General features: G+C 43.7%; 1 protein-coding gene across 4 annotated transcripts in view; it reads right to left on the bottom strand.

Moving 5' to 3' along the window:
- LOC121573872 (phosphatidylinositol transfer protein beta isoform) overlaps positions 1 to 22,425 on the bottom strand; it is a 34,883-nt gene that overhangs the window by 5,693 nt on the left and 6,765 nt on the right. For all 4 annotated transcript variants that reach the window (XM_041886240.2, XM_041886237.2, XM_041886239.2 and 1 more), the window contains 5 exons: positions 20,478 to 20,508; positions 10,104 to 10,249; positions 8,729 to 8,820; positions 6,441 to 6,448; positions 4,832 to 4,990 (listed from right to left, as the gene is read on the bottom strand). In XM_041886240.2, coding sequence (XP_041742174.1) covers positions 4,832 to 4,990; positions 6,441 to 6,448; positions 8,729 to 8,820; positions 10,104 to 10,249; positions 20,478 to 20,508 — 436 coding nt within the window. The remainder of the gene's footprint in view (positions 1 to 4,831; positions 4,991 to 6,440; positions 6,449 to 8,728; positions 8,821 to 10,103; positions 10,250 to 20,477; positions 20,509 to 22,425) is intronic.

Below are 22,425 nucleotides of genomic sequence, written 5' to 3'. Positions count from 1 at the left end.
GCTGAAGCGCGTACCGAGTAAAAATAGTCTGTCCTCGGTTGCAACACTCATTACAGAGTTCCAAATTGCCTCGTCGGGAGCTTCATGAAATTAGTTTCCATGGCCGAGCAGCTGCACACAAGCCGAAGATCACCATGCGCAATGCCAAGCGTAGGCTGGAGTGGTGTAAACCTCGCCACCATTTGCATAGTGCCAACTGTAAAGTTTGGTGGAGGAGGAATAATGTCTGGGGCTGTTTTTCATGGTTCGGGCTAAGCCCCTTAGTTCCAGTGAAGGGAAATCTTAACACTACAGCATACAATGACATTCTAGATGATACTGTGCTTCTAACTTTGTGGCAGCAGTTTGGGGAAGGCCCTTTGCCATGACAATGCGCACATACAGAAATGGTTTGTCGAGATCGGTGTGGAAAAACTTGACTGGCCTGCACAGAGCCCTGACCTTCACCCCATCAAACACCTTTGGGATGAAATGGAATGCTGACTGCGAGCCAGGCCTAATCGCCCAACATCAGTGCCCGACCTCACTAATGTTATTGTAATGTTCCAACATCTAGTGGAAAGCCTTCCCAGAAGAGTGGAGGCTGTTATAGCAGCAAAGGGGGGACCAACTCCATATTAATTCCCATGATTTTGGAATGAGATGTTCGACGAGCAGGTGTCCACATACTTTTGGTCATATAGTGTATATAAAAGGAAGAGAAGCTTATGCTTAGCCCCAGAGAGATAAGAAATATGCCTGCGGTATGCTACGACACCAACATTAATGTCTTTATACTAGTCAGATGGGCTCCTCAAATCAAATGTTATTGGTCATGTGCCAAATACAACAGACTTTACCGTGAAGTTGAAAAGTACGAAAAATATTTGCTAAATAAAAAAAGGAAATAGTAACACAATAATATATAATCCAACAATAACGAGGCTATATACAAGTACCAGTACTGAGTTAATGTGCAGGGGTACGAGGTAGTTGAGATAATACAGTATGTCCAGTGCCTTTAGAAAGTATTCACACCCCTTGACTTTTTCCACATTTTGTTGTTACAGCCTGAGTTTAAAATTGATTAAATTGAAGAAAGAAAATTACTGGCCTACACACAATACCCCATAATTTCAAAGTGGAATTATATTTTTGAAATTGTTACAAATTAATTAAAAGCTGAAATGTCTTGAGTCAATAAGTATTTAACAATTTTGTTATGGCATTCATATAATATAGTGGACGTCTAAGCCAATAGGCCTATTTAGTGCTCAAATCTCCGACAGCTCAACCGTGAGTTGGACAATTATTGTTTGAGGAAAGTAAAAAAAAACTAGAGGCTATAAAATGTTGCATATGCTACACATCAAAACATGGAATAGTGTTTCTGTAATTTGACCAATGTCACTCGTTAATTGATGGCGCTGGCTGCATGAGTGGCCGGCCTAATGGGTTACGCACCCAATGCATTTGGATGACCGGTACATTTCTCCAATGTCCGATAAATTTAAATCTCCCGGTCACTTGTCTGGCGCCAGATTTTCCTAACGGAAACCCTGATTCTGACAACAATATATATACACATTACAGCCCCATTATAGTCCTGCAGGAGAGAACACGCACACAGGGAAACTATTGACATGGAGTTGTATATGTACAAATGTTCATTGAGTTAATAGTATCTGGAATGAAGACGCTCCATATTTCTTGATGTTAACATATTGTGTGTAGAATCAGAAGAGTGGATGATGCTCTGGGGAACAGAGATCAACGCCATGCCCTTATGATGCAGGAAAGCCATTGGTGCAGTAGGATGGCAGGCGCACACACAACCACACACACAGGCTCTCCCCTTGTCCCTATTTGAATCCGTCAGACCTGTGTGTGTGTTTGTGTGTGTACACCTGCAGCAGACGGCCCCTCAGATTAAGGCGTGGCCCTATCACTGATTCACTTATGTCATTAGAGTACAGGAGCCACTGCACTGCAGTCCTGCTATAGTACCGGCTCTCTGTCCTGAGTGTTCAGTCAGTACTGTACATGAGACTAACACTACAGACACAGTAGCCTGACTTCAGACAGAGAAGCTCTCTCCCATACTGTTTCTCAGCTCCAGTGCTTGGGGACACCCATCCATTTTGTTCTAGTCATTGATGTACTGAATCAGACGTGTGAGTGAGTACACCACCCAGAGGGCAGCTCTCAGAAAGACCAACCATAGTATTACCACCACTCCAGTTTTGGTCAGTAAGGGAAATAAAAGTGCTGAAACAGGTTGGCTCACTATTTAAAAAGAACAAGCTATAGGATGAAAAATACAGTACTTTTGGTGCATGGCTTGCGAAAGTATCCCCCTTGGCATTTTTCCTATTTTGTTGCCTTACAACCTGGAATTAAAATTGTTTTTTGTGGGGTTTGTATCATTTGATTTACACAACATGCCTACCACTTTGAAGAGGCAAAATATTTTTAATTGTGAAACAAACATGACAAAAAAACAGAAAACTTGAGCGTGCATAACTATTCCCCCCCTCAAAGTCAATACTTTGTAGAGCCACCTTTTGCAGCAATTACAGCTGCAAGTCTCTTGGGGTATGTCTCTATAAGCTTGGCACATCTAGCCACTGGGATATTTGCCCATTCTTCAAGGCAAAACTGCTCCAGCTCCTTCAAGTTGGATGGGTTCAGCTGGTGTACAGCAATCTTTAAGTCATACCACAGATTCTCAATTGGATTGAGGTCTGGGCTTTGACTGGGCCATTCCAAGACATTTAAATGTTTCCCCTTAAACCACTCAAGTGTTGCTTAGGCAGTATGCTTAGGGTCATTGTCCTTCTGAAAGGTGAACCTCCATCCCAGTCTCAAATCTCTGGAAGACTGAAACAGGTTTCCCTCAAGAATTTCCCTGTATTTAGATGAAAAACATCCCCACAGCATGATGCTAACACCACCATGCTTCACTGTGGGGATGGTGTTCTCGGGGTGATGAGAGGTGTTGGGTTTGCGCCAGACATAGAGTTTTCCTTGATGGCCAAAAAGCTCAATTTTAGTCTCATCTGACCAGAGTACCTTCTTCCATGTGTTTGGGGAGTCCCCCACATGCCTTTTGGTGAACACCAAACGTGTTTGCTTAAAGATAAAAATAAGCGCTGGCTTTTTTCTGGCCACTCTTCCTTAAAGCCCAGCTCTGTGGAGTGTACGGCTTAAAGTGGTCCTATGGACAGATACGCCAATCTCCGCTGTGGAGCTTTGCAGCTCCTTCAGGGTTATCTTTGGTCTCTTTGTTGCCTCTCTGATTAATGCCCTCCTTGCCTGGTCCGTGAGTTTTGGTAGGTGGCCCTCTCTTGGCAGGTTTGTTGTGGTGCCATATTCTTTCAATTTTTTTAATAATGGATTTAAAATGGTGCTCCGTGGGATGTTCAAAGATATTTTTTATAACCCAACCCTGATCTGTACTTCTCCACAACTTTGTCACTGACCTGTTTGGAGAGCTCCTTGGTTTTCATGGTGCCGCTTGCTTGGTGGTGCCCCTTGCTTAGTGGTGTTGCAGTCTGGGGCCTTTCAGAACAGTTGTACATATACTGAGATCATGTGACAGATCATGTGGCACTTAGATTGCATACAGGTGGACTTTATTTAACTAATTATGTGACTTCTGAAGGTAATTGGTTGCACCAGATCTTATTTAGGGGCTTCATAGCAGAGGGGGTGAATAAATATGCACGCACTCCTTTTCCATATTTTTTTGTTGTTGCATTTTTTGAAACAAGTTATTTTTTAAATTTCACTTCACCAAATGTGGACTATTTTGTGTGTCCATTACATGAAATCCAAATAAAAATCCAATTAAATTACAGGTTGTAATGCAACAAAATAGGAAAAACACCAAGGGGGATGAATACTTTTGCAAGGCACTGTACAGCCGACTAGCACTAGGTAACGCTACCTAAAGTAGAAAAACATATTTTTATTTACAAATCGATCGGACAAAAAAAAAAATTTGCGATATGTAACTGTATCCATCACTACTACACAGGGTCAAGTCTACTAGCATAAATCTCCTGATCTACGCTAAGAATTAGGCTGTTATGTTGGGTCCTGTACAATATGGCACGTCAGCAGTATGTCAGTAAGGTGATGTATAGATCAGAGTTTCTACACAGTGCCTTGCGCAGGCCGTTTCTCTGGCGGACGGGAATGGACTGCCAGGCTAACAGCAGCAGATACAGGGCTAGGAATGACACTAGAATGGCAGTAATCTTTTGTGGAAAGAAGCACGTAACACAAATGGTAGTGGGGCAGACTGTGCGACTAACAAGGAACTTCGTTCCGGTACACAGATTTTTCAACCCTGATAATTTGGACAAATTGCGATTTCGCAGGTGTTCGCACCTTTCGGAAGGGGAGGGGACATTTGGCACATAGATTTGCCCAACACTGGCTCAGAGTTTTAGAGGGGTGGAGACTTCACTAGCCTCGCTAGCTCTCCCCCCAGAACTTAATCAAGCATTTGACGCAATTAACAAGATTCTAGTTCTGGGTGTCCGAGATTACCGGTAGACTGGCAGAGACAACCAGTCAACATGCAGTGACGCAACTCATCCACATGGGGAGACAAATACCCTGATGGCGTAACCATCAGTGCCTGGACAGGGGACAGACTACTTTACCACCTGGGAAAAGAGCCATTTTGATGTCACTGATCTAACATGGCTGAGTGGTTAAAAACTCACTGCTTTAGCAAATACAGTGATGTCCGGTCTGATGCGCAATAGAGGAATGATCAATTTATTCAAATAGTGTTCCACATATTCAAATAGTGTGTGTGTGCGTGCGCGTGTCCACTCACCCCATGGGCCACCACATCTTTGTCTGCGATGTCGATGGGAATCACCTCCACTGTCTTCCACGTAGGACCATCCAAGTCATGCACGTTTTCTAGAGTTCCCATGTCAGGTTTGTGCCACGTCTCAATCTTTATCAGGAAGTCATCTTTCATATACTCGTTCTGGTAGTAGAGGAAAATAGAGAAGAGAAAAGTGAGCAAAGAAAGAACAGGAGACAAATCAAATCTCTGTCAATGTTTTAATCTGGCAAAGCATAAATTAATCCCATCCGATCTGGGTCGGGACGGCGGCCATGTTGGGTGTACCATTCCACATTTTTGATAAGCTGATTCTATGGATTCTGTGGTGGGAAGAAAACTAATTCCTAGAAGGCTTTAGTGTTCACTTCCTCTATATAGTAGCCTTAAAATGTCAGCCAATGGCAAGCTTGAGAATGCCTTGAATGGAGAACCAATGGGAATCTCATACTGAGAAAGCCTTGAATGGAGTCCTGGGAGGCCTAAGGCCTATTTAAACCCCACAGCTAAGCTAATTAACCGATTAGCTGTTTGGGCTTGTGGGTGCAAAATGGTTTTGTTACAGTCTAATGCTACAGTATGTACTGTAAATGCTTGAGTTGAATAGTACTAGTCACTGGTAATTTTCCACACCTGTGATTTATTACTGGCTCATCTTTCGGGCGCTAAAAACCTAGCTAGGCGTAAATCTAGTTTCCTCTGGTTAGGCTTTAAAGATCCTATCACTCCTCTATCTGAGACAGGCTGTGAGAACTGGTTAGAACCGGTCTCATTTGTATTATTCTTCTAAGGAAGTGGAGCCAATTACCCCTTATCTCTTTTGTAAGCTTGCCTCCCCCTTGGAGGGGTAAGCAGTTCTTTGTGTAGATGAACTATATAAAGAGTGTGTGATTGTAACATTTTTGAGATCCTCTCCGGTATATCCTGAGAGATCCTTTCTGGTAAATCCTGAGAGTTCCTTTACGGTATGTCCTGAAGGTTTCTACGGGTTCATCCTGAGAGAGTGATCTTCCTTGCAATTGCTAGAATAAACATTTTAATGCTGATAAGTGAGTTCTGCCTAATTCCTCAAACGAGTTTTCCTCAACAGGCTAAAACGACACAGCTGGTTAGTGCACTACTTCACTCTGCCTAGCTAACTGTGGCGTGATATTATTAGCAACATAGCTAGCTACACAACACCACCACGCTATAGAAGCCACTAATGGGATTGAGTGTCTCAAATCCATTCACACAACAAAACTATCCCACACAGACAATGGCTGGGGGAATATGGGAAAGGGGGATACCTAGTCAGTTGCACAACTGAACGCATTCAACCAAAATGTGTCTTCCGCATTTAACCCAACCCCTCTGAATCAGAGAGGTGCAGGGGGCTGCCTTAATCGACGTCATCGGCGCCCAGGGATCAGTTGTTGTTGGGGATTAACTGCCTTGCTCAAGGGCAGAACAGCAGACTTTCCCACCTTGCCGGCTCAGGGATTCGAGCCAGCGACCTTTCCGTAACTGGCCCAATGCTCTTAACCGCTGCTAGGCCACCTGCCGCCCCCAGTGTGCATGTGTTTGTGTGTGTGTCAGTTCACTCACTACTCACCGTTATAACTGCCGCAGATGGAGAAAACAAGCAACAGAAAAAAAAGGAAACAGTTTACTTTCAATAAAATAATCAGTGACAAATTACAAATGTAGGCCAGTACCTTGCCAGAAGATGCCGACCCTACCATTATGCTTGTTAACGCTGAGCTGCACTGGGGTCGGAACGCAATCATGGATTACATTAAGACACCGTGAAGCCAGTGCAAGATATGGGTCGGAAAACGTACCTCAATGCAGGGATAGGATATGCCACTGTACTCCAAATTGTACCTTTATCCACACTGATACAGTGGGGGAAAAAAGTATTTAGTCAGCCACCAATTGTGCAAGTTCTCCCACTTAAAAAGATGAGAGAGGCCTGTAATTTTCATCATAGGTACACGTCAACTATGACAGACAAAATGAGAAAAAAATTCCAGAAAATCACATTGTAGGATGTTTAATGAATTTATTTGCAAATTATGGTGGAAAATAAGTATTTGGTCAATAACAAAAGATTCTCAATACTTTGTTATATACCCTTTGTTGGCAATGACACAGGTCAAACGTTTTCTGTAAGTCTTCACAAGGTTTTCACACACTGTTGCTGGTATTTTGGCCCATTCCTCCATGCAGATCTCCTCTAGAGCAGTGATGTTTTGGGGCTGTCGCTGGGCAACACGGACTTTCAACTCCCTCCAAAGATTTTTTATGGGGTTGAGATCTGGAGACTGGCTAGGCCACTCAAGGACCTTGAAATGCTTCTTACGAAGCCACTCCTTCATTGCCCGGGCGGTGTGTTTGGGATCATTGTCATGCTGAAAGACCCAGCCACGTTTCATCTTCAATGCCCTTGCTGATGGAAGGAGGTTTTCACTCAAAATCTCACGATACATGGCCCCATTCATTCTTTCCTTTACACGGATCAGTCGTCCTGGTCCCTTTGCAGAAAAAACAGCCCCAAAGCATGATGTTTCCACCCCCCATGCTTCACAGTAGGTATGGTGTTCTTTGGATGCAACTCAGCATTCTTTGTCCTCCAAACACGACGAGTTGAGTTTTTACCAAAAAGTTCTATTTTGGTTTCATCTGACCATATGACATTCTCCCAATCCTCTTCTGGATCATCCAAATGCACTCTAGCAAACTTCAGACGGGCCTGGACATGTACTGGCTTAAGCAGGGGGACACGTCTGGCACTGCAGGATTTGAGTCCCTGGCGGCGTAGTGTGTTACTGATGGTAGGCTTTGTTACTTTGGTCCCAGCTCTCTGCAGGTCATTCACTAGGTCCCCCCGTGTGGTTCTGGGATTTTTGCTCACCGTTCTTGTGATCATTTTGACCCCACGGGGTGAGATCTTGCGTGGAGCCCCAGATCGAGGGAGATTATCAGTGGTCTTGTATGTCTTCCATTTCCTAATAATTGCTCCCACAGTTGATTTCTTCAAACCAAGCTGCTTACCTATTGCAGATTCAGTCTTCCCAGCCTGGTGCAGGTCTACAATTTTGATTCTGGTGTCCTTTGACAGCTCTTTGGTCTTGGCCATATTAGAGTTTGGAGTGTGACTGTTTGAGGTTGTGGACAGGTGTCTTTTATACTGATAACAAGTTCAAACAGGTGCCATTAATACAGGTAACGAGTGGAGGACAGAGGAGCCTCTTAAAGAAGAGGTTACAGGTCTGTGAGAGCCAGAAATCTTGCTTGTTTGTAGGTGACCAAATACTTATTTTCCACCATCATTTGCAAATAAATTCATAAAAAATCCTACAATGTGATTTTCTGGATTTTCTTTTCTCAATTTGTCTGTCATAGTTGACGTGTACCTATGATGAAAATTACAGGCCTCTCATATTTTTAAGTGGGAGAACTTGCACAATTGGTGGCTGACTAAATACTTTTTTTCCCCCACTGTACATCGAGAAGATTGAAATACTGCTATCATTTTGGAATGGCAGTGTCGGCCAATTAGCTCCTTTGTTGTTCAACGCGACCTGCCATTCCATAATGGCTGCTGTGGCTACTGCTAGCTAGCATGAGGATGAAAAAGGCAGTTTTTCTTCTTGATGGAGCAGTGTGGATAAAGGTACAATTTGGAGTACAGTGGCATAGCCCATCCCTGCATTGAGGTACGTTTTCTGACCCATAGCTTGCGCCGGCTCCAGTGTCTTAATGCAACCACGATTGCGTTCCGACCCCAGTGCAGCTGATTGTAAACAAACGTAACAGTAGGGTCGGTATCTTCTGGCAAGCCAGTCCCAATCAGAGATGGCCTCAATTGAGTGTTTAAACTAGAGTTCTGGTGCTCACCGGTGCGACAGTATGGGTAGGCGTTCCAGGCTTTTTCATGGAAGACTAACGCGCCCTCTGGTGCAATATACCTCAACCAGCCTGGGACTTTACTGCAAGGAGAGACAGACAGGAGTCAATCATCTGAGTGTGTATGGCTGTGTTTACACAGGCAGTCCAACTCGGATCTTTCGACCAATCAGATCTGCTCTTTTGTCAATAATTGACCCTTCACTAAGCCCCGCCCCCTTGGTTGTCGTCACTACCTCAGTCAACATTTTCCCGGGAAGCTCAATTCCCCATTCAAACGTCTGGAGAGAAACCCTCACAATGACCTCAAACTGTGTTTTTAACACACAATGAAATTAAACAGACCACCCCTTGCTAATCAGGAGACTCTCGGGTATGTTGTGGTGGACTGTCATTACAATTGCTTCACATGAACCTGGTAAAATTTATTTTTGTGTGGCTAGCCACTGGATGGCTTGGAATGTGCTGTCAGCATGCAGTCAAAGTTACTAACCACTTTTGGAGCCAACTAGTAATCTCAAATCGTATCCTGACGTCGATAGCAGATTACATACATTTGGGGAAAACAAGTTAGCTGGCTAGCTAGCTAGTGTTAGCAATGTTTTAATGGTGGTCAATGAGACAGAGCTACCTAACCAGCTAGCAAACAATGCAACAAAAGTGTCAATTCAGATTCGAAAAATATTCCATCAGGCTCTGAAATTCAGGAATCACAGTCGCAAGTACCCCTGGTGTACTGTTACATTATTTAGCCATTTAAACAAAACTTTTTCCCATTGCCCTCCATGCGTTTGAAACTAGAGCTTATCCGAGGCGAGTGGACTCAAGCGTGGTTGCCCACAATTCTGGGGCGTGGCTTAGCGAATGGTCAATTAGGCAAAATATCAGAATTGGGCTGCCTGTAAATGCAGCCTTATAATATAATAATATGCCATTTAGCAGACGCTTTTATCCAAAGCGACTTACAGTCATGCGTGCATACATTTTTGTGTATGGGTGGTCCCGGGGATCGAACCCACTACCTTGGCGTTACAAGCGCCGTGCTCTACCAGCTGAGCTACAGAGGACCACTGCCTTTGTGCAGGGTTTCCCCAAACTCGGTCCTGGGGCCCACCCTTGGTGCACGTTTTGGTTTTTGCCCAAACACTACACAGCTGATTCAAATAACCAACTCGTCAACAAGCTTTGATTATTTGACTCAGCTGTGTAGTGCTAGGGAAAAAACCAAAACATGCACCCAGGACCGAGTTTGGGAAACCCTGCCTTAGTGTGTATGTGGGTGCATCTGTATTTTCCTCTTCATCCTCGCCCAGTGTATGGATCTCTTAGCTGGCAGATGTATGTTTGTGTGTATGTTCTACTGTACCTCTTAAGATGGTAAACTTTATGCGTGTACTGTCCCTTCTCTCCCTCTTCCTCGTAGGGTTCATTTATCAGCACCTCAATGCCTTCTCCTCCCCCAGTCTCATTCTTACTGGCCTCTGCTACGGTGAACAGCTGACCAACTTGGTACTGCAACACAGAGAGAGAACAGAGAAACATGTCATATATACACATACATACACATATATATATATATATATATATATATATATATATACACACACATATATATACACACAGTGGGGAGAACAAGTATTTGATACACTGCCGATTTTGCAGGTTTTCCTACTTACAAAGCATGTAGAGGTCTGTACTTTTTTATCATAGGTACACTTCAACTGTGAGAGACAGAATCTAAAACAAAAATCCAGAAAATCTCATTGTATGATTTAAGTAATTAATTTGCATTTTATTGCATGACATAAGTATTTGATACATCAGAAAAGCAGAACTTAATATTTGGTACAGAAACCTTTGTTTGCAATTACAGAGATCATACGTTTCCTGTAGGTCTTGACCAGATTTGCACACACTGCAGCAGGGATTTTGGCCCCTCCTCCATACAGACCTTCTCCAGATCCTTAAGGTTTCGGGGCTGTCGCTGGGCAATACGGACTTTCAGCTCCCTCCAAAGATTTTCTATTGGGTTCAGGTCTGGAGACTGGCTAGGCCACTCCAGGACCTTGAGATGCTTCTTACGGAGCCACTCCTTAGTTGCCCTGGCTGTGTGTTTTGGGTCGTTGTCATGCTGGAACACCCAGCCACGACCCATCTTCAATGCTCTTACTGAGGGAAGGAGGTTGTTGGCCAAGATCTCGCGATACATGGCCCCATCCATCCTCCCCTCAATACGGTGCAGTCGTCCTGTCCCCTTTGCAGAAAAGCATCCCCAAAGAATGATGTTTCCACCTCCATGCTTCACGGTTGGGATGGTGTTTTTGGGGTTGTACTCATCCTTCTTCTTCCTCCAAACACGGCGAGTGGAGTTTAGACCAAAAAGCTCTATTTTTGTCTCATCAGACCACATGACCTTCTCCCATTCCTCCTCTGGATCATCCAGATGGTCATTGGCAAACTTCAGACAAGCCTGGATATGCGCTGGCTTGAGCAGGGGGACCTTGCGTGCGCTGCAGGATTTTAATCCATGACGGCGTAGTGTGTTACTAAGTGGTCCCAGCTCTCTTCAGGTCATTGACCAGGTCCTGCCGTGTAGTTCTGGGCTGATCCCTCACCTTCCTCACGATCATTGATGCCCCACGAGGTGAGATCTTGCATGGAGCCCCAGACCGAGGGTGATTGACCGTCATCTTGAACTTCTTCCATTTTCTAATAATTGTGCCAACAGTTGTTGCCTTCTCACCAAACTGCTTGCCTATTGTCCTGTAGCCCATCCCAGCCTTATGCAGGTCTACAATTTTATCCCTGATGTCCTTACACAGCTCTCTGGTCTTGGCCATTGTGTAGAGGTTGGAGTCTGTTTGATTGAGTGTGTGGACAGGTGTCTTTTATACAGGTAATGAGTGGAGAACAGGAGGGCTTCTTAAAGAAAAACTAACAGGTCTGTGAGAGCCGGAATTCTTACTGGTTGGTAGGTGATCAAATACTTATGTCATGCAATAAAATGCAAATTAATTACTTAAAAATCATACAATGTGATTTTCTGGATTTTTGTTTTAGATTCCGTCTCTCACAGTTGAAGTGTACCTATGATAAAAAATTACAGTCCTCTACATGCTTTGTAAGTAGGAAAACCTGCAAAATTGGCAGTGTATCAAATACTTGTTCTCCCCACAGTATGTATGTATGTATGTATGTATGTATGTATGTATGTATGTATGTATGTATGTACGTACAGTGGGGGAAAAAAGTATTTAGTCAGCCACCAATTGTGCAAGTTCTCCCACTTAAAAAGATGAGAGAGGCCTGTAATTTTCATCATAGGTACACGTCAACTATGACAGACAAATTGAGGGAAAAAAAATGCAGAAAATCAGATTGTAGGATTTTTAATGAATTTATTTGCAAATTATGGTGGAAAATAAGTATTTGGTCACCTACAAACAAGCAAGATTTCTGGCTCTCACAGACCTGTAACTTCTTCTTTAAGAGGCTCCTCTGTCCTCCACTCATTACCTGTATTAATGGCACCTGTTTGAACTTGTTATCAATATAAAAGACACCTGTCCACATCCTCAAACAGTCACACTCCAAACTCCACTATGGCCAAGACCAAAGAGCTGTCAAAGGACACCAGAAACAAAATTGTAGACCTGCACCAGGCTGGGAAGACTGAATCTGCAATAGGTAAGCAGCTTGGTTTGAAGAAATCAACTGTGGGAGCAATTATTAGGAAATGGAAGACATACAAGACCACTGATAATCTCCCTCGATCTGGGGCTCCACGCAAGATCTCACCCCGTGGGGTCAAAATGATCACAAGAACAGTGAGCAAAATCCCAGAACCAAACGGGGGGACCTAGTGAATGACCTGCAGAGAGCTGGGACCAAAGTAACAAAGCCTACCATCAGTAACACACTACGCCGCCAGGGACTCAAATCCTGCAGTGCCAGACGTGTCCCCCCTACTTAAGCCAGTACATGTCCAGGCCCGTCTGAAGTTTGCTAGAGTGCATTTGGATGATCCAGAAGAGGATTGGGAGAATGTCATATGGTCAGATGAAACCAAAATAGAACTTTTTGGTAAAAACTCAACTCGTCGTGTTTGGAGGACAAAGAATGCTGAGTTGCATCCAAAGAACACCATACCTACTGTGAAGCATGGGGGTGGAAACATCATGCTTTGGGGCTGTTTTTTCTGCAAAGGGACCAGGACGACTGATCCGTGTAAAGGAAAGAATGAATGGGGCCATGTATCGTGATATTTTGAGTGAAAACCTCCTTCCATCAGCAAGGGCATTGAAGATGAAACGTGGCTGGGTCTTTCAGCATGACAATGATCCCAAACACACCGCCCGGGCAACGAAGGAGTGGCTTCGTAAGAAGCATTTCAAGGTCCTGGAGTGGCCTAGCCAGTCTCCAGATCTCAACCCCATAGAAAATCTTTGGAGGGAGTTGAAAGTCCGTGTTGCCCAGCGACAGCCCCAAAACCTGAAGGATCTGGAGAAGGTCTGTATGGAGGAGGGGCCAAAATCCCTGCTGCAGTGTGTGAAAACCTTGTGAAGACTTACAGAAAACATTTGACCTGTGTCATTGCCAACAAAGGGTATATAACAAAGTATTGAGAAACTTTTGTTATTGACCAAATACTTATTTTCCACCATAATTTGCAAATAAATTCATTAAAAATCCTACAATGTGATTTTTCTGATTTTTTTCTCATTTTGTCTGTCATAGTTGACGTGTACCTATGATAAAAATTACAGGCCTCTCTCCTTTTTAAGTTGGAGAACTTGCACAATTGGTGGCTGACAATACTTTTTTTCCCCACTGTATGTATGTATGTATGTATGTATGTATGTATATATATATATATATATATATATATATACACACACATACACACACACACACATATTTACAGTGGGGGGAAAAAGTATTTAGTCAGCCACCAATTGTGCAAGTTCTCCCACTTAAAAAGATGAGAGAGGCCTGTAATTTTCATCATAGGTACACGTCAACTATGACAGACAAAATGAGGAAAAAAAATCCAGAAAATCACATTGTGAGAGTGTGCTCCTAATCTCACCTCGTTACCTGTAGAAAAGACACCTGGGAGCCAGAAATCTTTCTGATTGAGAGGGGGTCAAATACCTCTGTGATTGCCAACAAGGGTTTTTCCACCAAGTACTAAGTCATGTTTTGCAGAGGGGTCAAATTCTTATTTCCATCATTTAAAATGCAACTCAATCTATAACATTTTTGACATGCGTTTTTCTGGATTTCGTTGTTGTTATTCTGTCTCTCACTGTTCAAATAAACCTACCATTAAAATTATAGACTGATCATGTCTGTCAGTGGGCAAACGTACAAAATCAGCAGGGGATCAAATACTTTTCCCCCCTCACTGTGTGTGTGTGTGTGTATATATATATATATATATACACACACACACACACACACACACACACACACACACACACACAGTCATCTCCCGAGTGGCGCAGTGGTCTAAGGCCCATGGGGCAGGGCACAATTGGCCCAGCGTCGTCCAGGGTAGGGGAGGGAATGGCCGGCAGGGATGTAGCTCAGTTGGTAGAGCATGGCCAGTATGAAAAAATAATGTATGCATTCACTAACTGTAAGTCGCTCTGGATAAGAGCGTCTGCTAAAATGACTAAAATGTAAATGTTGTGGTCAAAAGATTTAAGAATGACACAAGTATTGGTCTTCACAAAGTTTGCTGCTTCAGTGTTATGAGATATTTTTGTCAGATGTTACTATGGTATACTGAAGTATAATTACAAGCATTCCATAAGTGTCAAAGGCTTTTATTGACAATCACAATAAGTTTATGCAAAGAGTCAATATTTGCAGTGTTGACCCTTCTTTTCAAGACCTCTGCAATCCGCCCTGGCATGCTGTCAATTAATTTATGGGCCAAATCCTGACTGATGGCAGCCCATTCTTGCATAATCAATGCTTGGAGTTTGTCAGAATTTGTGGGGTTTTGTTTGTCCACCCGCCTCTTGAGGATCGACCACAAGTTCTCAATGGGATTAAGGTCTGGGGAGTTTCCTGGCCATGGACCCAAAATTTCGATGTTTTGTTCCCCGAGCCACTTAGTTATCACTTTTGCCTTATGCTGGAAAAGGCATTGGTCGTCACCAAACTGTTATTGGATGGTTGGGAGAAGTTTCTCTCTGAGGATGTGTTGGTACCATTCTTTATTCATGGCTGTGTTCTTAGGCAAAATTGTGAGTGAGCCCACTCCCTTGGCTGAGAAGCAACCCCACACATGAATGGTCTCAGGATGCTTTACTGTTGGCATGACACAGGACTGATGGTAGCGCTCACCTTGTCTTCTCCGGACAAGGTGTTTTCCGGATGCCCCAAACAATCGGAAAGGGGATTCATCAGAGAAAATGACTTTACCCCAGTCCTCAGCAGTCCAATCCCTGTACCTTTTGCAGAATATCAGTCTGTCCCTGATGTTTTTCCTGGAGAGAAGTGGCTTCTTTGCTGCCCTTCTTGACACCAGACCATCCTCCAAAAGTCTTCGCCTCACTGTGCGTGCAGATGCACTCACACCTGCCTGCTGCCATTCCTGAGCAAGCTCTGCACTGGTGGTGCCCCGATCCCGCAGCTGAATCAACTTTAGGAGACGGTCCTGGTGCTTGCTGGACTTTCTTGGGCACCCTGACACCTTCTTCACAACAATTGAACCTCTCTCCTTGAAGTTCTTGATGATCCGATAAATGGTTGATTTTGGTGCAATCTTACTAGCAGCAATATCCTTGCCTGTGAAGCCCTTTTTGTGCAAAGCAATGATGACGGCACGTGTTTCCTTGCAGGTAACCATGGTTAACAGAAGAAGAACAATGATTTCAAGCACCACCCTCCTTTTAAAGCTTCCAGTCTGTTTTTCTAACTCAATCAGCAAGACAGAGTGATCTCCAGCCTTGTCCTAGTCAACACTCTCACATGTGTTAACGAGAGAATCACTGACATGATGGCAGCTGGTCCTTTTGTGGCAGGGCTGAAATGCAGTGGAAATGTTTTTTGGTGATTAAGTTCATTTATGGCAAAGAGGGACTTTGCAATTAATTGCAATTCATCTGATCACTCTTCATGACATTCTGGAGTATATGCAAATTGCCATCATCAAAACTGAGGCAGCAGACTTTGTGAAAATTAGTATTTGTGTCATTCTCAAAATGTTTGACCACGACTGTATACACACATACACTAATATATATATATATATATATATATATATATATATATATATATATATATATATATATATATATATATATATATATATATATATATATACACACATACACATACATATACACTGCTCAAAAAAATTAAGTGAACACTAAAATAACACATCCTAGATCTGAATGAATGAAATAATCTTATTAAATACTTTTTTCTTTACATAGTTGAATGTGCTGACAACAAAATCACACAAAAATTATCAATGGAAATCAAATGTATCAACCCATGGAGGTCTGGATTTGGAGTCACACTAAAAATTAAAGTGGAAAACCACACTACAGGCTGATCCAACTTTGATGTAATGTCCTTAAAACAAGTCCAAATGAGGCTCAGTAGTGCGTGTGGCCTCCACGTGCCTGTATGACCTCCCTACAACGCCTGGGCATGCTCCTGATGAGGTGGCGGATGGTCTCCTGAGGGATCTTCTCCCAGACCTGGACTAAAGCATCCGCCAACTCCTGGACAGTCTGTGGTGTAACGTGGCGTTGGGGGATGGAGCGAGACATGATGTCCCAGATGTGCTCAATTGGATTCAGGTCTGGGGAACGGGCGGGCCAGTCCATAGCATCAATGCCTTCCTCTTGCAGGAACTGCTGACACACTCCAGCCACATGAGGTCTAGCATTGTCTTGCATTAGGAGGAACCCAGGGCCAACCGCACCAGCATATGGTCTCACAAGGGGTCTGAGGATCTCATCTCGGTACCTAATGGCAGTCAGGCTACCTCTGGCTAGCACATGGACGGCTGTGCGGCCCCCCAAAGAAATGCCACCCCACACCATGACTGACCCACCGCCAAACCGGTCATGCTGTGAAGAGCACAGGGCGCCAGTGGCGAATTTGCCAATCTTGGTGTTCTCTGGCAAATGCCAAACGTCCTGCACGGTGTTGGGCTGTAAGCACAACACCCACCTGTGGACGTCGGGCCCTCATACCACCCTCATGGAGTCTGTTTCTGACCGTTTGAGCAGACACATGCACATTTGTGGCCTGCTGGAGGTCATTTTGCAGGGCTCTGGCAGTGCTCCTCCTGCTCCTCCTTGCACAAAGGCGGAGGTAGCGGTCCTGCTGCTGGGTTGTTGCCCTCCTACGGCCTCCTCCACGTCTCCTGATGTACTGGCCTGTCTCGTGGTAGCGCCTCCATGCTCTGGACACTACGCTGACAGACACAGCAAACCTTTTTGCCACAGCTCGCATTGATGTGCCATCCTGGATGAGCTGCACTACCTGAGCCACTTGTGTGGGTTGTAGACTCCGTCTCATGCTACCACTAGAGTGAAAGCACCGCCAGCATTCAAAAGTGACCAAAACATCAGCCAAGATGCATAGGAACTGAGAAGTGGTCTGTGGTCACCACCTGCAGAACCACTCCTTTATTGGGGGTGTCTTGCTAATTGCCTATAATTTCCACCTGTTATCTATTCCATTTGCACAACAGCATGTGAAATTTATTGTCAATCAGTGTTGCTTCCTAAGTGGACAGTTTGATTTCACAGAAGTGTGATTGACTTGCAGTTACATTGTGTTGTTTAAGTGTTCCCTTTATTTTTTTGAGCAGTGTATATATTAACTGTAAGTCGCTCTGGATAAGAGCGTCTGCTAAATGACTAAAATGTAACATCAGTGTCACTCTAGCACAAATCAATTCAGCTAACCACTGACAGATCAGAAAGAAAGAAAGAAAGAAAGAAAACAAGAAAGAAAGAAAACAAGAAAGAAAACAAGAAAGAAAGAAAACAAGAAAGAAAGAAAACAAGAAAGAAAGAAAACAAGAAAGAAAGAAAACAAGAGATGAACAGAGGTTCTCAGATAAACTGGAACCATGGGTTAGTTTGGTATTGATTCCAAGGGAGAGAGAGGGAGGAAGGAAGGAAGCTAGAGAGAGGGAGGGAGGAAGATAGATAGAGAGCATTCTGCAGCATCTTATCAAGTCTGACCTGCTGTTCTACAGGCTGGGGTCATCAGTCCCAGTCACAGAGCTACTGTTTCTCTAGAGTCTAAACACACAAAGGTCAGAGGCAGGCTTAACACCTAGGTGTGAATTGCTGGTGGCTGAAATTAATTTACAACACTATAAATCTAATGCTTTGCTTGATACCCTGGGCTCATCTAAAGGTAACGGGGAAGCCAGGCAAACAGTTAGACTAATGGAATTTTATATGAACATCTACAACTCTGCCTGGGGATCAATAAAGCCCAACTTACTCCATATCATGAATATATTTAACTACAAACAGTAGTTGGAATTACAACCGCACATTTGACATTTTAGTCATTTAGCAGACGCTCTTATCCACAGTGACTTACAGGAGCAATTAGGGTTAAGTGCCTTGCTCAAAGGAACATAGACAGATTTTTCACCTAATTGACTCTGGGATTCGAACCAGCGACCTTTCGGTTATTTGCCCAACTCTCTTAACCGCTAGGATACCTGCCGCCCTAAGGTAAATCTTTACATAGAAGTGAGGTGATTGAATCATCTCCTTCAGTTAGTAGAGCCTGACTCTTTGGGTAAATAGCCTTCACTGTCAGGATAAATGGACCCCTCCCGGCTGGTGACTTTACAGCTGTCACACAGTTTACTGCACTAAAACCTTTATGGGCTGCTGCTGCTGTTACATCACATCTCTCAAGGCTGGAGTTAAAACACTGACGGCAGCATGACCCAGAGAAATAAGGGGAAATGGAATGCAGTGGAGAGAAAGACATGTCTGTGACAAATAGCTGCAAGGTATTATCAAGGCAAACAGCATTTACAGTGGGGAAAAAAAGTATTTAGTCAGCCACCAATTGTGCAAGTTCTCCCACTTAAAAAGATGAGAGAGGCCTGTAATTTATCATAGGTACACGTCAACTATGAGAGACAAAATGAGAAAAAAAAATCCAGAAAATCACATTGTAGGATATTTAATGAATTTATTTGCAAATTATGGTGGAAAATAAGTATTTGGTCACCTACAAACAAGCAAGATTTCTGGCTCTAACAGACCTGTAACAACTTCTTTAAGAGGCTCCTCTGTCCTCCACTCGTTACCTGTATTAATGGCACCTGTTTGAACTTGTTATCAGTATAAAAGACACCTGTCCACAACCTCACACAGTCACACTCCAAACTCCACTATGGCCAAGACCAAAGAGCTGTCAAAGGACACCAGAAACAAAATTGTAGACCTGCACCAGGCTGGGAAGACTGAATCTGCAATAGGTAAGCAGCTTGGTTTGAAGAAATCAACTGTGGGAGCAATTATTAGGAAATGGAAGACATACAAGACCACTGATAATCTCCCTCGATCTGGGGCTCCACGCAAGATCTCACCCCGTGGGGTCAAAATGATCACAAGAACGGTGAGCAAAAATCCCAGAACCACACGGGGGGACCTAGTGAATGACCTGCAGAGAGCTGGGACCAAAGTAACAAAGCCTACCATCAGTAACACACTACGCCGCCAGGGACTCAAATCCTGCAGTGCCAGACGTATCCCCCTGCTTAAGCCAGTACATGTCCAGGCCCGTCTGAAGTTTGCTAGAGTGCATTTGGATGATCCAGAAGAGGATTGGGAGAATGTCATATGGTCAGATGAAACCAAAATAGAACTTTTCGGTAAAAACTCAACTCGTCGTGTTTGGAGGACAAAGAATGCTGAGTTGCATCCAAAGAACACCATACCTACTGTGAAGCATGGGGGGTGGAAACATCATGCTTTGGGGCTGTTTTTCTGCAAAGGGACCAGGACGACTGATCCGTGTAAAGGAAAGAATGAATGGGGCCATGTATCGTGAGATTTTGAGTGAAAACCTCCTTCCATCAGCAAGGGCATTGAAGATGAAACGTGGCTGGGTCTTTCAGCATGACAATGATCCCAAACACACCGCCCGGGCAACGAAGGAGTGGCTTCGTAAGAAGCATGTCAAGGTCCTGGAGTGGCCTAGCCAGTCTCCAGATCTCAACCCCATAGAAAATCTTTGGAGGGAGTTGAAAGTCTGTGTTGCCCAGCGACAGCCCCAAAACATCACTGCTCTAGAGGAGATCTGCATGGAGGAATGGGCCAAAATACCAGCAACAGTGTGTGAAAACCTTGTGAAGACTTACAGAAAACGTTTGACCTGTGTCATTGCCAACAAAGGGTATATAACAAAGTATTGAGAAACTTTTGTTATTGACCAAATACTTATTTTCCACCATAATTTGCAAATAAATTCATAAAAAATCCTACAATGTGATTTTCTGGATTTTTTTTCTCATTGTCTGTCATAGTTGACGTGTACCGATGATGAAAATTACAGGCCTCTCTCATCTTTTTAAGTGGGAGAACTTGCACAATTGGTGGCTGACTAAATACTTTTTTCCCCCACTGTATGACCTGCTTTCATGCATGTACAGACTTGCATGCATGAAAGCAGGAAACTAACACAAAAATTGGGTTGGTGTGGGTTATGACATGGTGTTACTCACCTCTTGCACAGAGATCGGTAGGATCACACGGCTGTGAGAGAGAGAGTAAGAAAAAAAAACATCAGCCAACATAAGAAAACAAAGACCAAAGAGACCAAAAACCATGCAAGGGGCCCTTGCAGTACACTACCACACCACAACCCATGCCTCAGGCAGGTTGGCATTTATTGGGAGGAATCTTGTCCTGGAGGCAGCTCTGCAGGGTGGTCACTAGCTGGCCTAGCCACAAAGTTCTCAAATCTAACCCTAACCACACTGCTAACCTTATGCCTTACCTTAAATTAAAACCAAAAAGCTATGTTTTGTTTTCATGATTTTTTTACGATTAGCCAAGACAAGATTCAAGTCAAGATTGGTCCTCTGTAGCTCAATTGGTAGAGCATGGCGCTTGTAACGCCAGGGTAGTGGGTTCAATCCCCGGGACCACCCATACGTAAAAATGTATGCACACATGACTGTAAGTCGCTTTGGATAAAAGCATCTGCTAAATGGCATATTATTATATTATTAACCCAATAAATGTCAACCTGCACACCTCAGCCTGAATTGGCTGAGTTCAACCAGAGCCAAAAACCCCACACATAGTGAGACTTGTCTGTTCTTCATCATCCAGACCAATGAGCTGAACATACTGTAATAGGGAGGAACTACAATGAACTGACAATTTCTCCACACAGTTTAACATTTCGTTTGGGTCCTCATTCGGCTTGTTCTGGGGGGTTGAAGAGATGGGCCTACACAGTGCTTTCCAGTGTTTAGGCCCTTCAGGGATGAGTTTACATCCAAGCTATATCACCTAACCTTATAACCTAGGCCGATAGCTGCTTCCTCCATATACCTTGCCTCCTATAGCAGCTTCCTCCATATGTAAAGCACGGGGGGCAGCATATACCGTGTACAGCCTTTTCTTTAGTAAATGCCTCCATTTCGATCTATAGTATAGGGGCAATTCCACAGTAACCATGGAATGGAGTGATGCTGAGACTGATTTTTCACTTTAAAATGTATGCCAAACAAAAACGAATGATTGCAAAGTTAAACAAACCATACAACTATGTACAAGGACTACTTTTAACAATTTCCACAGACATTTTTACAAAAACACATTACTTGAACAGTGCAGATGCAAAAGTTGGGTACCAGAATGATGGTTTTGTGTTCTGTTAACAAACTTTGCATCTGTACTGTTCTTCAAGTTAATGTGTTTTTGTATCATTTTCACTGGAAATTGTTAAAAGTTGTAATTTTGCATAGAGTTGTATAGTTCGTTTAACTTAGCAATCATTGGTTTTTGTTTGGCATACATTTTAAAGTGAAAAATCTGAGTCTCAGGACCACTCTGTTACCGTGGAATTGCCCATTGACCTAGTATGCCTCCTTCACACTGAAGGCCCTGACCAACTGGACAACCAGCCAGCAAAACCCAGACAATCCCACTCATAATCCCACCAATCCCTGAATGAGACAGTAGAGATGGAATCCACCCACCCACAGAGAGAGAGATAGAGACCCATCTATTCTAGTCTGGGTTCCAAGGTCCAGGAGAGGCCTAGTTGTGCCACGTGTAACCACAGTTCTCTCAGGTGTAACTACAGAACAGCAACAGCCTGTCACAGTGGTCCTCTGTAGCTCAGCTGGTAGAGCACGGCGCTTGTAACGCCAAGGTAGTGGGTTCGATCCCCGGGACCACCCATACACAAAAATGTATGCACGCATGACTGTAAGTCGCTTTGGATAAAAGCGTCTGCTAAATGGCATATTATATTATTATATTACAGTGTGGGTCAGGACTCTGGAGGGAAGGCAACAGGAAGTTATGATGGCAGAGCACAGGTACCCTCAGTGAGGTCAGAAACAAACGGATGCATCGGGTTTTCAGGGGAAATGGAAAGAGAGCCTGTGACACGACTTCGCTTTTGGATGTTAACAAGGTGACACTCCATCTTAA

Source organism: Coregonus clupeaformis, chromosome 9 (genome assembly GCF_020615455.1).
Source record: "Coregonus clupeaformis isolate EN_2021a chromosome 9, ASM2061545v1, whole genome shotgun sequence".
NCBI classification, from domain to species: Eukaryota; Metazoa; Chordata; class Actinopteri; order Salmoniformes; family Salmonidae; genus Coregonus; species Coregonus clupeaformis.
The sequence above is the reverse complement of the archived record's forward strand: the minus strand, read 5'-3'. Positions and strand labels throughout refer to the sequence as shown.